Here is a 17630-nt window from a genome sequence, read left to right as displayed (position 1 = left end):
AAAAGCCACTTCAAACTACACCATCTTTCAAGTAGGAATAGGAGTAATAAGCAGGCACAATGAAATAAAAAAATCATATGTATACAGTCATGTCCTACTGCAAAATATGCCCTACGCACAGTCCACACAAAGTGAAGGTTACTCCATTTGCTCTCAGGGCTGGGTGCAACTGCCTTATAGTTAAAGTGGATTGAAACCTGATTCATGAAATTTGACCTGGGCACACCTAAGATACGCTACGCCGCCGTAACTTATCTTTTTTAAATTGAATCCACAAAGAATCCGCGCCGTAAGTTATGGCAGCGTAGTGTATCTCTCGCGGCGTAAGGGCACGGAATTCAAATGGCTGTGATGGGGGCGTATTTTAATGTTAATACGTCGTGACCCGACGTAAACAACGTTTTTTTTTTTTTTTAACTGCGCATGTCCCTGGGGGTATTCCAGTGCGCATGCTCAAAATTAAACCGGAACCAGCCAATGCTGACGACGGTGACGTCATTGTACCCAAATTGTACGCGGGAAGGACGGCCATACTTAACATTGAGTACGCCTCATAATAGCAGCTTTAACTATACGCCGGAAAAAGCCGAACGGAAATGACGGAAAAAAATGCGCCGGATGTACGTTCATGGATCGCGTAAATAATTTGCATACTGGACGCGGATTTCGACGGGAACGCCACTTAGCGGCCACCGAAAAATTGCAGCTTAGATCCAACGGCGTACGAAGACGTACGGCTGTCGGATCTAGCCGAGATGCCGTTGTATCTTGTTTTGAGGAAATTTGGAAATTACGCCGGCGTATCAATAGATACGCCGGCGTAATTTCTTTGTGGATCTGCCCCATTGTGCCTATATCTGTAGTGTTTACTTATCTTTCTCCAAAGCCCTAATTCCCGTGTCTTTCTGCTGCTCCGTTCTTCTGTTATCAGCATAACTTCTGACAAGTTATCCGAGACATGAGATAAAAGCAGCTGGAAATGTGCTGAGGTGGGTGCTTTAATTAGATTAGCAGAGGGCTTGTCTATTCACAGCACAGCTCTGCACATTCCTTCCCTTCTCTGCCTATGTGGAGGGGGGGGGGGGGAGTTGTGTGTGCCTTGCCTCAAATCAGCGGTCAAACAGTGCATGCCAAGACTCCCCTTCCCCTGCTGAAACAGGGAAAAAAAAAATGTAACAGTGTTCACTTTCTAAACCGTATATGATGCTGAAGACAGCAGATATACAAATAAAACTTATGTAGGGAGATTTGTTTTATCTGAGGCTATTCACTTCACTGGGTAGTCCCAGTAGCTACAGAGTCTGCCTGCTCCTGTCGGCTCAGCAGGAGATCAGTCTGCAGATCTTCGCTGAGCCGATGGATGACAAGCTCCTCTCTGCTCACTGAGCGGGGAGGGGCTTGTCGGGCACCGCTGTGTCCTATGGAGCGATCTGATGAAAACAGACAGCATGTCCGTTTTCATCAGATCTTACCCGATCTGATCCGCGTGGACGGATGGGGATGTGGCCCCCATACGTCTGTTTTTAGCGTGTCGGATGTCAGCGAACATGTCTCCGCTGACATCCGACGCTCCATAGCGATGCATGGAGCGGCCGTTCAGGTCTGTGACAGACGGACCCGAACGGCCCTAAGTGTGAATGAGGCCTAAAGCTCTTCTGCCCAGGTGTCTTTTTAACCAATTGACCTCCAAAATATTTTACCCCCTTCATGACCAAGGCAATTTTTTTTCTATTCATCACTAATTTAACTGGAAATTGCTTGGTCATGCAACACTGTATCTAAAATGCAATGTATATAATTATTTCACACAAATAAAGCTTTCTTTTGGTGGTACAGGGGGTCCCCGGGTTACAAACAAGTTCTGTAGGTTTGTTCTCAAGTTGAATCTGTTTGTAATTCGGAACAGGTAATTTTTAAGTGTAGCTCCAGCCAAAATAGTTTTTAAGCTTTTTGGATAGCATGGGGAAGGGTCATCACCCCTGTAACATTTGTTTTGCTGTCTGTGCCCCTGTTCAGAAGATTTCACCTCACTTTCTGTCCCAATGACAAATGGATTTTGAAAATTTAGGGTTATTAGGGAAACAAGGATTGGTGATAAAGCATCAGTGGAGACAGCTTTTCCCCCATATTAACTCTTACAGGAGAGAATTTCGTCTCACTTCCTGTCGTTTCCCTCCATTTGTAAGTAGGAGTCGTTTGCAAGTCCGAGGTTTGCAAGTAGGGGACACCCTGTATTTGATCACCAAATATATATTCTCTACTTTGTTATAAAAAAAATAAACATGTCCAATAAAATCGAATTTCTTCATAAAATTAAGCCAAAATGTATTCTGTACATATCTTTGGTAAAAGCCAAACTGCCTTTTTGGGGACACTAGTATAGTTTGGATCATGATATTGATCTGTACAGACAGTATACTGTAATTGCATTGATCTGCTACCAATAGTGTAACTGGTGGGCAATCTGCCATTAACTCACACTGGCTGGGAAGAACACCGACTTTGCTAGTGACACTAATACAGTAATCAATACTGTACGCTGTCACTGGCTGGGTGATAGGGAAATCAAAAGGTTAAATGTGGAGGGCAATCGCAGGGTTAAATGTGCCTAACAAGTGCATGCAAGTATACTGTAAGCATGCCGATTGTACTCACAGAATCTGTCCGACTTCCCTTTCTGAATGAAAAGAGCTCTGGGAGGAAGAAACCTGCCAGATCCCCGAGTGTTCGGTTTACAAATACACAGAAGTCTGTGCTGCGATTGGCCACAGCACCCGTTTGTCAGGTTAAAGCCAATGATTTTGGCTGTAAACCTGTGGATTGGCTGTGACCAATCACAGCACCATTTAGAAGGGAGCGCCTGAAAACCAAAGAAGTAACCTGCAACATACTCATATGTCACTTAGCCTGGCACTGCCACCTGTCCACACTACATTTACAGCAAGTGGTTAAATAGTGCAGAACAATCCTTGTTTCGAGCACAATTTTATAAGAGCACATATTCCACATAACCTGGCTTCTCCCCAAGTTCTTTCACAGTCCTGAGAAAAACAGGCAAACATGGAAAAGCCAGAGTGGTAGAAGTTAAATATTTGAATGCTTGCAAAGAGCAGTCAAAATGAGATTAAAAAGTCTTTGATCCTATATGCATATATCCTCCCCCTCCTGCAGGGGCTTTCTGGGCAAGGCCAGATAATACACCGTCAGAGTGGTCCCCCTGCACATGCTCAGTTTAGTCTCTATTGCTGGAGAGCATATTTCCTTGTTGAGTTTTTCAGGTCAAATGATATTGACATCACACGTGGGTGTGTATACAGATCCTAAATAACAATGACAGTCTAGTCCCTCCCCCCCTCCTCCATGGCCAGTAACTTAAAATAAAAAAAATAAAAAAAGGACAGTGGGTGGAGTGTCATGTCTTGATTGATGGATTATCTGCCTCCTATTACAGCATGAGGACACAGGCTGTAGTGGAAATCTCCTCCTATCTGAACACTCAGCACTTGGGCAGACCCTGCAGTTTATTACATGACCGTGGTATACAGATCAGCCAAAAAGGTATAAAGTGGCAGTAGTTTAATATAAAAAAGAAGATTAATAAGCTGTGGGCATTGCAAAGGGGGGGGGGGAATAAACTATTTTCATATTACTGGGTTTAGTAACACTTTAAGGGCATAACCATGCTGCAATGTAATACTTTTTTTGTTTTAGCCCCCCCCCCCATATTTTTATGAGATCATGAGAAAATATATATGGTCATGTAGTTCAAACCTTACAGCTATGCTAAAACAGGATTTACTGCATTTTTGCGCATTGTAAGTTATAAAACAGGTCCACTGTAAAAAAAAAAAAAAAAAAAAAAATATATATATCATACAAATAATGAATGAAAAACATTCAATGCAAACACATACAGTAAAGGCTTATTATCTTCAGGGTCATTTTCCTCTACTTCCAGTAACCAACCATAACCTCTTTGGCGAAGAAATGTGGTGGCTGTTGACTCTTTGGTGAAGTCTCCACCAAGGTTTAACTTAACATCAGGTGCTGCTATTGACCCAGTCAGGTCTGTTTGATCTATAAAAAAAAAAAAAAAAAAAAAAAAAAAAAATATTATTACACACACACGATAAATTCTTAAAACCAGTAAACAGATCTGGCTAATATACACAAGAACCCAACAATAAAACCAATTCTGCTTGCAAAAGATAAAAACACCAGAACGGACGCATTCATGTACATGCCGACATGCATTTACACATAGGCTTAGTTTTTTGAAGTATAAATTTGGTTTGCTCAAATGGCAAAATTCATGTTAAAGCACTCTATGCTTGACTACTGTTCAATGCAGCATATTTGGGTAAAACCCAATTAGAGTATCCCAGGGCCCAACAAAATTCGGGAGCCTGGTCGCAATTGCGACAAGAGATCGTGTCCTGGCGCGGGGACACAAGATCCTGTGTTTCCGTGCACCCCAACCTCCCGCCCCGCGATCACGGCAGTCTGCGCCCGCCGTTAATTGAGGCTGCGGCTTTGCGGCCTTCCGCAGGCCTAAGCTTCCTTCTGTGATCTGGCGCCATCTTGTGGTGGTCGTTGGCATTACAAGTAAATGCTTTTTTCACTGCCATCTCCTTCCCTCTAATTAGAACCCCCAAACATTATATATATTTTTTATTCCAACACCCTAGAGAATAAAATGGCAGTCATTGCAATAATTTCTGTCACACCGTATTTGCGCAGCGGCCTTACAAGCGCACTTTTTTGGGGGGAAATAATACACTTTTTTCCAACAGTAAAGTTAGCCCAATATTTTCTTATATTGTGAAAGCTAATGTTACGCCGAGTAAATTGATACCCAATATGTCACGCTTCAAAATTGCGTCCGCTCGTGGAATGGCGACAAACTTTTACCCTTTAAAATCTCCATAGGCGACGTTTAAAAAAATTCTACAGGTTGCATGTTTTAAGTTACAGAGGAGGTCTAGGGCTAGAATTGTTGCTCTCGCTCTACCAATCGCGGCGATACCTCACATGTGTGGTTTGAATACCGTTTACATATGCGGGCACTACTCATGTATGCATTCGCTTCTGCGCGCGAGCTTGGCGGGACAGGGCGTGTTTTCTGGCTCCTAACTTTTTTAGCTGGCTCCTTGATTCCAAGCAAATTTGTCAAACCCTGGAGTAGCCAATGAGTTTTATTAAAGTGGTTGTAAAACCACTTATCCCACTTGTACCTACAGGTAAGCCTATAAGGCTTACCTGTAGGTACTGTAAATATCTCCTAAACCTGCAAGGTTTAGGAGATATTTACCATATACACTTGCGCTGACATCATCGCATGCGCGCTGAAGAAACATTTCCAATTAAATCACTTCTTACTGTGTTTTTCTGCCTCCTTGCAAGGGCTCATGTACACTACAGCTTCTAAACTGGAGTTTAGAAGCCTTTAGCAATTTTTGCCATAGCTCATCAACTCCATAAAAGCCTATATGTCCATATATGCTTTTACAAGCGTTTAGAAGCTGCTGTGGAAAGGAAAGTTTCGACCACTCTCTGCTAGGGTTGTGTTTTTTTTCCCCGCAGCTGGGAGGTCAACCTAGTCTGTGTGTACATAAGCCCTTACAGTCCTCTGTGAGCTCCCAAACCTCTCCTAGCCCCTGAACCCCCCCCCCCCCCCCCCACACACACACTGACAGCAGAGAGTGAACTGCTTACAGAATTGATACAATGTTGCAAAACTCCATTGCTTGACAAGTTTACTGAAAACCTAATGCCCTATTCACACCTGAGCATAGCATTTTTAGGCAGAAAGTCGCGCAAATTTACCACGATTTTTGCAGCGTATTTGTACAGGTCACCAATGTAAAAAGCAGAAAAACGCCCAAATCTGCCTAAAAAATAAAAAGTCCCAGAACTTGTTTTGGAGTGGAGATGTGAAACATCTCCATAGAGAATAATAGATTTTTTTCCCCTCCAGCGTTTTGTAGCTTTAGGCTTCAAGCTACAAAACGGTCAGGTGTGAATGGGGTCCAAGTGCTGGTTTACACAGGGTTGACTGGTCAAGCGACTTAACCGCCTGACATGTCATGCTCCCTGCATTGCAATGGAACCATTCGACCTAGAAAAAAAAAAAAATGTTCCTGTACTACTTTGGGGCTAATTGGGAGCGGTTTGCATTGACTCTATACAGATGTTGTTTTGCAAGCCGCACTAAAGTCACGCTTTACAAAGCGGCTTCGGAGTCTGATGACTTTAAAGCAGCCCCTGTGCGAACCAGCATTAAGGGAAAAAAAAAAAAAAAAAAATCGGGTATCTATTTATTCACATTATACAAAAAAAAAAAATTAAATTGGGGCTAACTTTACTGTTTGTTTTTCAATAATAAAAAAAAAAAAAATTGCATTTGAAAGACCGCTGCACAAATACAGTGCGACATAAAATATTGCAACGACCGCCATTTTATTCTCTAGATTCTCTGAGATGGATCTATCTATATAGTTTGGGGGTTCCAAGTCATTTTCTAGCAAAAAAAATACAGATTTTAACTTGCAAGCGACAAATGTCATAAATAGGCTTAAATATCAGAAAATACAGTGAACCACACATACAGGTTAGTACACCGTCTATACGTGTCAATAAGTGCCTGAGAACTTTTGAATATGCGAGGAGCAATGTCTCATGGGACATGTAGTCCTAGGCAGGAAGTGAGTGGTTCTAAAAGGCAGAAGTTTGTTACCTTGCTATAGGGGGCACTCTATACTATAGTTTGCAGCTTGCTATTGGGGAACTATGAAGGCAGGAGGAGCCAAGTGCATCGGTGGGGGACACCAGAAGAGGAGAATTATGGCTGCTCTGTGCAAAACCATTACACAGAGCAGGCAATTATGACACGTTTGTTGTTTAACCGCTTTCCGACCAGCCAAAATTATACTGTGGCAGGTTGTCTTGTTCCCGCAAATCACTGTAGGTGTACGTCTGCTCATGAACTGAATTTTGTGGGCGCATGCTCCCATTGGCCAGCGGGAGAGCCAATCAGCGGGTCCGCTGGTCATCCACAAGTGTTCCCCACAGAGACAGAATGGGGATCTGTCTGTGTAAACAAGGCAAAATGTCTGTTCTGACAGGGTAGATCGCACAGATCTTGTCTTTTTGCTAGGCAGGAAGATGGATCTGTGCATTTCCCCAGTCACACCCCCCCCCCATACAGTTAGAAAACACAAACAGGGAACACATTTAACCCTTTGACTGTACAATGTTAACCCCTTTCCTGACAGTTTCATTCGTACAATAACAGTAAATATTTTTTAGCACTGATTACTAGAATAATGTCACTTGGTTCCCAAAAATGTCAGTTAGGTGTTCGATCCCGCAAAAAACACAAACACACACACACACACACACACACACACACACACACACACACACACACACACAACCGATCGCTGACATTACTAAATTGATGAATAAATTCCAATTCAAACGCAGGAGGTGATCAAATACCACCAAAAGAAAGCTCTATGTGAAAAAAAAAAAGGGAAGGACATTCAAATTTTGTCTGGGTACAGCGTGGCACAACTGCGCAATTTTAAGTTAAAGCAAAGCAGTGCCGTATCGAAAAAAAAAAGGCCTGGTCAGAAAGAGGGTAAATCCTTCCGGAGTTGAAATGGTAAAAACAACCACCCACACACCCCCCAAAACAGTAATACCTTGATACTTGTAAGAGCAGCTAGCTATCATAACCATGGTACCCTCTTAAAGAGCGGGCGGTCCGCTTTCAGATAAAAGTGTCCTACCGCTCTCCGGTGCCCTCCGCCACTTACCAGAGCCGTTGGTATCAGAGGAGGTGATCGGGTCCTGTCCCTGGGCTAACATGGAGACAAGTGAGGGGGAAGATGGCCCCCACCCATCTCCATATCATTGCAGGTCGGAAGCAACGTCAAAAGGTCACTTCCGCCCAATGCTCTTAAAGGGACTTTTTTTTATGCAGCAAGGTGAAAAAACATCCGATGCTTACAAGCACCCCCTGTTTACTTACCTGAGCCCTGGAAAGTCCCGTGTCGTGAACGCGCTGGCTTTTCGGCCTGGTCTTCTCGACTCTTCATTGGATGATTGATAGCAGTGCAGCCATTGGCTCCCACTGCTGTCAATCAAATCAATGACGTGGCGGGGCAGAGCGAGTATCACACAGGTGCGTGCCCGCAAGCTAACCCCCTTGGGAAAGCGCTTCCCAGAAGGGGGTTAGCTCTTGCGGAGAGGAGCCGAGATAACCGCCAAGGGACCCCAGAAGACTCTGTGCAAAACAAACTGCACAGTGCAGGCAAGTATGGTATGTTTTAATAAGGCCCCTTCCACACTTGGGGACCGCCCTGTCATCCGCCAGCTCAGCGGGGATCAACGGAGCGATCCCCGCTGAGCAAACGGAGGTTCATGGGGCAGATGACTACTGATACGCCCTGTGTGAAAGGGCCCTAAGAGCCGGTTCACACTGGGGCGGCACGACTTTGGGGGCGACTTGGCAAGGCGTCCTGAAGATAATCAAAGATAATCGCTAACAGACTAGTAATAATGATTCAAGGAGGGGAGGGGTTAGGTTAGAGAACCTGGGGGAAGAGTAGAAGAGAGAGAAGAAAAGAGGAAAGAAAAGAGGAATGGGAAGAAAAAAGGGGGAAGAGAAGAGAAGGAGAGAGAAAGGCGAAGGAGGAAAAGAAAAAGGGGGGAATTAAAGTGGAAACACGGGGATAGCACTCACATGGGCCACATCTGTAATAATATTAGAGGAGAAACAATATCAAGCAAGTGGACATTGATGGTCAGACTTTAAGGCCAAGGAAGTATGGTTTTGTAAAAATATATAATTTAATAGCATATAAATAAATTGTACATAAAATAAATAAATACAGGAAAAATTGTCACAAATTCATCAACAGCAGGTGACCACTGTACATTCCTCCGAAGTCGCCAACGCACGTTTCGCCGTGGGGCTTCTTCAGGGCGAGGATGAGGAATATTGTTCTCCTCGCCTTATTCCTCATCTTTATTTACTCCATTCTCATTTCTTATATGGTATCTGCGTCTGCGCGTTGACAGCAGCTTTAATAAGAATTCATATATTATATCTAATTACTGCTATATATATATATATATATATATATATATATATATATATATATATATATATATATATATATATATATATATATATATATATATATATATATATATACACACACACACATTTTTGTCAACCAGATTTTCGATATATGGAAGCTTGTGCCTAAGCCTATCTCCCGACCTGTTATATCTCCATCTGTATCTTATATGCCCCGTGGACGCACCCATCGAGGGACCACCAGCCATGTAAATACACACTATGACACCTTTATTCATTTCATTTTTATTCTGTATTTTGATTAATATTTTTGTTTTACTAATGTGCCACACTGTATCATTGCAGATAAGTTTCTATCTCTCTGCTAACTTTATATTCCTCATCCTCGCCCTGAAGAAGCCCCACGGCGAAACGTGTGTTGGCGACTTCGGAGGAATGTACAGTGGTCACCTGCTGTTGATGAATTTGTGACAATTTTTCCTGTATTTATTTATTTTATGTACAATTTATTTATATGCTATTAAATTATATATTTTTACAAAACCATACTTCCTTGGCCTTAAAGTCTGACCATCAATGTCCACTTGCTTGATATTGTTTCTCCTCTAATAACAGACTAGTAAGATATATCCCCTCTCTCATACACCCAGACCAGGTAGGGTTTGTCCCTGGAAGGGAAGGGAGAGAGAACACGCACAGAGTGCTAAGTACCATCTACCTGGCCCAATTTTATCATATGCCAGTAGCACTTATTTCAACAGATGCGGAGAAAGCCTTCGATAGGGTGGACTGGATTTTTTTGAACGCAACATTGAAATTTATAGGCCATGGGGTGGGCATGCAGAACTGGATTGCCAGCCTCTACTCGTGTCCTTCTGCTAGAGTGAAGGTAAATGAGGCTCTTTCGGACCCATTCCCAATTTGGAACGGGAATAGACAAGGTTGCCCGCTTTCTCCGATCATTTTTATCCTAACACTGGAGCCTCTACTGAGGACAATCCGATCAAATCCAGATATAAGAGGTTTTCGGATCAAAGGAAATGAGTATAAAGTAGCGGCTTTCGCAGATGATCTGTTGTTCTCAGTGGTGGCTCCAGAATTATCATTGCCCCCCTTGATGAAGAAGATAGGGGAATTTGGAGACCTCTGCAATTTCAAGGTCAATTACGGCAAATCAGAGGCGATGGGGATAGAAGTAAACAAACAAATAAAAGATCAACTAATAGAGAATTTCCCGTTTAAATGGTCGGATTCCCACATATTGTACTTGGGGACAAAAATATCAAAAAACCTAAACAGAATTTTTGAACTAAACTTTGCGCCGTTAGCAAGGCAAATTAAATCTGATTTCACGAGATGGGAAAAGGAGACCTACTCTTGGTTTGGGCGGATTAGCATCCTAAAAATGAATGTGTTACCAAGACTACTGTACCTATTCCAGACCCTGCCAGTAAAGATCCCTTTGAGCTTTCTTAAGGATCTAAGATCTAGGTTCGCGAAGTTCATATGGGCAGGAAAAACGGCGAGATTACGCAGGGAAATTTTAACATTACCCAAGGAGAGGGGAGGAGTGGGCTTCCCGGATCCAGTGGGATACTATGAGGCATCACATATGTTCAGGGTGGTTGAATGGTGTAACCAGGAAAACCACAGACCATCGATGTCTCTAGAGCAAAAAATCACAAATATCCCCCTTGAAGGCATGGTCTGGATACAAGAAATAGAAATTCCAGGGGAGGTTAAGAAACATCCTACAGTAGGCGCAACTCTACGTGTCATGAAAAACCTTTTCAAGAAAAATAAGCTAGCGACATACCCAAGCCCACTGACCCCGGTACTAGGAAACCCTAAATTTCAAATAGGACTCTTAGACCCTTACTTTTAAGATAGTAAAACGCTTAGGCTGGAGTAGAGTAATACACTTTGAGGGAGATATTTCAAGGGCAAGAAGAGAGGAAAGGGACGAGGCAATAAAAAAAGAACTAGATGTAATGAGACAAAATCAACTAAAGACGGCTATTAAAGCATTAAAACTAAGACCGCTCAGAGATCTCACAGGATTCGAGGAAATATGTCTGAAGGGAGAGGAGTTGAGACATGGTCTTTCAGTGATGTATAGCATCTGGGTGGAGATGGGAGCACCAAAGGACTTACCGTTCATACGTACCTGGGAAAGAGAGTTGGACGTCGAGTTTTCAGAGAATCAGATAAAAAAGATTTTTGACTTTACACATAAAGCCTCATTGGCGACCAGATACCAAGAGGGAGGATATAAAATCCTTACCAGATGGTATAAAACTCCCGTAGCATTAAACCGGATATTTCCGGAAGTTTCAAATAGATGTTGGCGATGTGGCACAATGCTACATGTTTTCTGGTCGTGTGTAAAGCTAAAAGACTTTTGGAAAACGGTCAGGGATACAGTTAAAGATATCTTGGAGGTGGATTTGGGAGATAGCACGGCCACATACCTTTTATTGGATATACCAATTTCGTTGGCCAGGTTCAAAGGGTCTCTGATCAGACACCTATTGGTGGCAGCAAGGGCTTGTATCCCAATTCTATGGAAAAGTGTAAACACCCCAAATAAACAACAATGGTTAGGTAGAATATCGGAAATCCAACAGATGGAGAAACTTACCATGGGCATAAGAGAGCAAGAAGATAAGTACAGAATGACATGGACTCCCTATATAAGATATAGAGAGAGAGACCCGTGAAGGAAGGGGGAGGGGAGAGGGGGGGCACTGGCGACAATAACCTGGAGAGATTCGCCTTTTTTTTTTTGTTTTTTGTTTTTGGGGGAGGGGGAAGGGGGGACGGGAGGTATATGTATGGGTTATTCAGGAACTATAGTTACTACTATAAACACTTACAGAAAGAATGTAAGAAAAAGAGAAGTGGAATGTTTTTAGTTATGTTGTTACATACAGAAGGCATATTTGTGTGTAAATGAATTAACATGATGTGGATAACCTGAAAAAACTAATAAAATAAAGAATTAAAAAAAAAAAAAAAAAAACGACTTCAGAGGCGACTTGCAAAATGACTTCTGTATAGAAGTCAATGCAAGTCGCCCCCAAAGTCATACAAGAACCTTTTTCTAAGGCAGAGCGACTTGCGTCGCTCCTATTAGAACGGTTCAATTGAATAGAATGGGACAGGACTTGTCAGGCGGCTGAGTCGCCTGACAAGTCGGCCCAGTGTGAACCGGCTCTAACCCTGGTAACTATTTCCGCGTTTGTTTAATTCTTGTAAACAGAGCTAAGCCAGTAAAATAACAGAACTTGCTACAGTTAGATTGAGGGTGCCAGGATCACACAACGCACCACCCTTTAATGTCTATAAGAAGTTTCATAAAGGAAACCTGTGTTGAGAAAATATGGAAACTGCCATTGCCAACTTGCCCTTCTAGATGTGCTAGCTTCTTGGATTCACTATGGCAATACTTTGATATACTGACCCAGAAAATAAATCCAGATTAAGAATTCAGATTTCACTATGACGTCTGCTTGTTTCAGGTCAATGACCCAAAGAATTCATACCAGGATAAGTACATTGAGAAGGAAATCAGAATTAAGCACCTCTATAATACTCTCTCAGTACAATAGTCCAATAAAAAAATAAAATCATTTTTATGCTGCCCAGAGATATGACCAATACCCAAAAACAGCCAGACATGAAAGGCAAATGCCTTCTTTTCTTCCATGCAAAGTAAAAGGCATAATGTGCTAGTATCACATACTAGCACATTATGACACACTTACCAGCAAACTTAGCACGCGTTGTCCCCGCCGCAGGCCGCATCCATTTACGTCTGTCTTCCTTTCAGAGTCGTGGACTTTAGCTCTGTGACCGGCCAGAGTCGGGTGACGTCACTCCCTCGCATGCGCGCAGGAGCCGTCAGTAACGGCACACGCTCCTGAAGAAATGGCACGGGCGGCCGTTCCTTCAGAGCGCATGCGCCAATGAAATCATCGGCGCGGTATACAGTAAATATCTCCTAAACGGCTCACATTTAGACATATTTACAGCACCTATAGGCAACACTTACCCATTAGGTACAAAATCATAAAGAAAGGTAAACAACCTATTTAAAGTGGAGGTTCACCCGAAAAACAAAATTTTTACAGTAGATTGAGGCCAATTGTGGGAAGCACAATCGGGTGTTTTTTTTTAATCAATGCAGTACTTACCGTTTTAGAGATAGATGTTCTCCCGCCGCTTCTGGGTATGGTCTGCGGGACTGGGCGTTCCTATTTGATTGACAGCCTTCCGACGGTCGCATACAGCGCGCCACGAGTTTCCGAAAGTAGCCGAACGTCGGTGCGCAGGCGCCGTATAGAGCCGCACAGACGTTCGGCTTCTTTCGGCAACGCGTGACGCGCTGTATGCGACCGTCGGAAGGCTGTCAATCAAATAGGAACGCCCAGTCCCGAAGACCATACCCGGAAGCGGCGGAGAACATCTATCTCAAAAACGGTAAGTACTGCATTGATTTAAAAAAAAAAAAAAAAAAACACCCGATTGTGCTTCCCGTAATTAGCCTCAATCTACTGTTAAATTTTTTTCAGGTGAACTCCCGCTTTAAGGTGGTTGTAAAGGCTCACTCCCCCACCAAATACTGGCCCGAGTCTCATGTTGATCCAGCACTGTGCCTGAAAGCAGCAGCGCTGCTCTCTCTTTTCTCACAGGACACAGAGGCAGCAGGGGGAATCCATTAGCGTCTGCTGCTGTCAATCAAAACCTGTGAGGAGGGAGTGAGGGCAGAGCTCAGCCACCTGGTGTCTATAGACGTGTACACACACACACACACACACACACACACACACACACACACACACATATAGGCATTTAGAGCAGGGGTGTGAAACTGGCGGTTCTCCAGCTGTTGTGGAACTACAAGTACCATCATGGCTCTGCCTGATAGAGTAATGCTAGTAACTGCCAGCCTTGCAATGCCTCAAGCGATTTTTTTGTTTCACATCAGCTGGAGGGCCGATGTGGTTTAGCCTAGGTTCACTTTACTGCAGGTTAGAAATTGTGCGAGTTCAGCTGAACTTGTAAGGCTTCAACCCGGCAATGCAGAGTCCGACTTCGGGGGCGATTTGACAGCCATCTGTGCTGGTTCCTGCGCAGAAGTCTATACAAATCGCCCCCCCAACATAGGAACTACTTTTGGGAATTGGTGAGGCGCTGCACCGTTACGGACGGTGCCATTGCCGGCAATGGCCAATTTGACATGTCAAATCGCACCAATGAAAACCTGGGCTTAGATTGGGGGGCCAAAAAAAATTAACTCTGCACGCGTGTAAGCGAACTAAGCACTAATGAAATGACTTAAAGCGGGGGTTCACCCAAAAAAAAAAAAAAAAGTTTTAACATTACATTCAGGCGAGGTATAATAATGACATTACGCCGTTTTTTTTTTTTTTTAAATCCTTGCCATACATACCGTTATATATATATATATATATATATATATATATATATATATATATATATATATATATATATTCACCGCGGCTTCCGGGTAGGTCTTCTGCGGGACTGGGCGTTCCTAATTGATTGACATGCTTCTGACCGGCGCATACAGCGCGTCACCAAACGTCGGTGCGCAGGCGCCGTATAGAGCCGACTCGCAGTCCAGCTTCTTTCGGCAACTCGTGACGCGCTGTATGCGCCGGTCGGAAGCCTGTCAATCAATTAGGAACGCCCAGTCCCGCAGATTATACCCGGAAGCCGCGGTGAACATATATACACATACACGGTATGTACGGCAAGGATTTTAAAAAAAAACAGCGTAATGTCATTATCATACCTCGCCTGAATGTAACGTTAAAACATTTTTTTGGGTGAACCCCCGCTTTAACGCCCAAGTGACTGAAGCACCTAAACAAGTTAAGGCAACTAGGAGAGGTAGCAAAAACATCCAGTGAGCACGAGACCCAACAATTGGCACCTGGTTGCGTCTCGTAAGGGCAGTGCGTTCACGTGCGGTGTCGGAAAAAGGTACAGAGAGCGCCTTTCTAAAGTAAGCAGAGACAACGCAGCGCCTAATGTTTATAAAAGCAGCAAGATCACACTTTATGCTCATCCTATTGATAAAGTTGTGTGATTATACAAAGCACAATTGTGTACTTTTTATGTCACGCAAACAGTTGGCAACTTTGCGTTAAATGCCAGAGCCTGATTGGCCACGTTAGAGCACTAGAAGCACAGCACTGGAAGAACACAGCCCCTCTCAGCTGTCAATAACAATGTAGCAGGCCTCAGAGTCTATGACAATGTAAACACTGGCCGGGCACCGATGACATGACTGTACGGGTGAGAACACAGGCCTTACCATCTGCCTCGGTGGAGGAGACGAAGGTGAAGTCTCCGGGTGGGTTGTTGCTGTGCAGGCGTACAGCGGGGCCCGGCTGCTGCATCCTACTGCCCCCAGCGCTACAAGCTGCTGATGGCGGTGACGCTAGTGACGTCTCAAACCCGCTTCGGTGATGAGGGCAAGCGCGATGATGTCACGACTCCAGCTCCTCCTAGCGCCGGGCAACACAGGCTGAGCGCCCGGTTGTCAGTGCTTGGGTGAGATAAACAAGGGAAGGTATGCACGACTCCCCACCCACCGCCACGAAGCTTGTGAGACGGTGGATATCCGGCTAGCTTCCTGGATTATCGTGTTTGTTTTGTTCTGCTTTACTGGGGGTTTTAAATAAAGTTCTTTCAGTAAAAAAAAAATATATCAGGAAAGCAGAGGTAGTACAGGATCAGTATACAAGTATTACAAGGCTGAAATGACACACTTTGTTTGTGACACATAAATACCTTTAACAATCACGTGTTTTATTCTGTCACTAGTTCAGCCTTTTTATTCTAAAATCTATAAGAAAAAAAAAACGTGAAGTGAAGGCGTTTAAGGAACTTCAGTCATATTTTCATCTTTCCATCTATTAAATCCTCTCCCCTTGTTGTTTTTACTTTGGATAGTAAAATGTTTTTTTTCTGCCAGTAAAAACCTCATACAACTCACTTCCTGTTTCTTGTCTGGTCATTAGCCTAGGCTTATGACATCATGCACAGCTCTGGCCCCGTACACACGGCTGAGGAACTCGACGTGCCAAACACATCGAGTTCCTCGGCCAGTTCAGCCCTGAAGCCGCCGAGGAGCTCGGCGGGCCGAGAGCTCCCATAGAACAACGAGGAAATAGAGAACATGTTCTCTATTTCCTCGTCGAGCTCCTCGTCGGCTTCCTCGGCGAAATTGTACACACGGCCGGGTTTCTCGGCAGAATTCAGCCAGAAACTCGGTCGGAAGCTGAATTCTGCAGAGGAAACTGGTCGCCTCTCTCTCTCTCACTCTGATGCCGCGTACACACAACCGCTTTTCATGACGAGAAAAATGCAATTTTTTTAATTGGTAGTGAAAAACCTGTGTATGCTCCAGAGCATTTTTCCCGACGAGAAAAATGGCCAATTTCTTTTTTAGAATCTGCTCTATTTTTTCTCGTTGTGAAAAACGGTCGTGTGTACGCTTTTACGAGGGGGGAAAAAAACGCTCATGCTCAGAAGCAAGTTATGAGACGGGGAAATTAGCAAAAGCAGCCCAAAGGGTGGCGCTATTCGAATGGAACTTCCCCTTTATAGTGCCGTCGTACACGTTGTACGTGCATTTTTTTCACGAACTTCTGTATGCAAGGCAGGCTTGAGAGGAATCACGACAAATCACGTAGAGAAAAACTGTTTTTTGTGTGACATGAATAACGGTCGTGTGGAAACGGCATGTGAGTTTGCTAGGAAGGGAGGCGGGATGAGTCATAAGACGACCAATGAGAGCTGCACAGCTGGAGGTGTGAGTCTGTGTAAATCCTGCCCACAGTTATAATGGTTGCAGCAAGACTCGGTGCAGGGAGATTTCTGCTGCATATTTTGGCAAGTTGAATAAAGATTGGAATTTGGGTCCCAAACCAAAAACCAGGGAGATTGAGAGCGATTGGAGTATTGCGGTACGGTAAACAAATGTAAAAAATGCACAAGTAAAGAAAACATTTTTTTTTATTAATGTAAAACAATAAAATACAAACAAACATGTAATTTAAAAAAGTGACACTCCATATGTATCACGACAGTAATCGACCCCTAAGAGGGGGAAGGTCATAGTGGGAGTAGAGGCCACTAGGAGTTTCTCTACTAGTTTTGCGGACATTGCCGCTTCTTCAGTAGAACAGTCTGGAATAAATTAACAAACAATCAATAACTAAACAGATAACAGGCATAGAGATACAATCAAGCCTGACTTACATTAGATAGGGGGGAAACAAGGGTTGAGCTGCTTACCTACGACCCCCACCATCCGTGGGGGCAGGAGTGACCAGGTGAGGTCTCTTTGTCCCACCCACCCTGGACTGACAAGGCTACGCCTTGGTTGCAGTACACGGGCGCATGCGTGGTTGCGATTCCCTCGCAAACCACATCATGTGCGCCGGCGAAGTCTGCCGTGCACTGACGTCACTCAAGCGGGAGA

The 17630-nt window shown here is 43.8% G+C and overlaps 1 protein-coding gene across 1 annotated transcript in view; it reads right to left on the bottom strand.

Moving 5' to 3' along the window:
* Window positions 1-15779, bottom strand: part of YIPF4 (Yip1 domain family member 4) — a 30424-nt gene extending 14645 nt beyond the window's left edge. The window contains exons 1-2 of the mRNA XM_040350815.1: window positions 15456-15779; window positions 3915-4077 (exon numbers count right to left, since the gene is read on the bottom strand). Of these exons, the coding sequence (XP_040206749.1) occupies window positions 3915-4077; window positions 15456-15540 (248 nt within the window). The 5' untranslated portion in view covers window positions 15541-15779. The remainder of the gene's footprint in view (window positions 1-3914; window positions 4078-15455) is intronic.
* Window positions 15780-17630: the final 1851 nt, after the last annotated feature.

The sequence above is a fragment of the Rana temporaria genome, chromosome 4, assembly GCF_905171775.1.
Source record: "Rana temporaria chromosome 4, aRanTem1.1, whole genome shotgun sequence".
Classification (NCBI taxonomy): Eukaryota; Metazoa; Chordata; class Amphibia; order Anura; family Ranidae; genus Rana; species Rana temporaria.
Note: the sequence above shows the minus strand (reverse complement) of the source record. Positions and strands in the feature narration are given on the sequence as shown.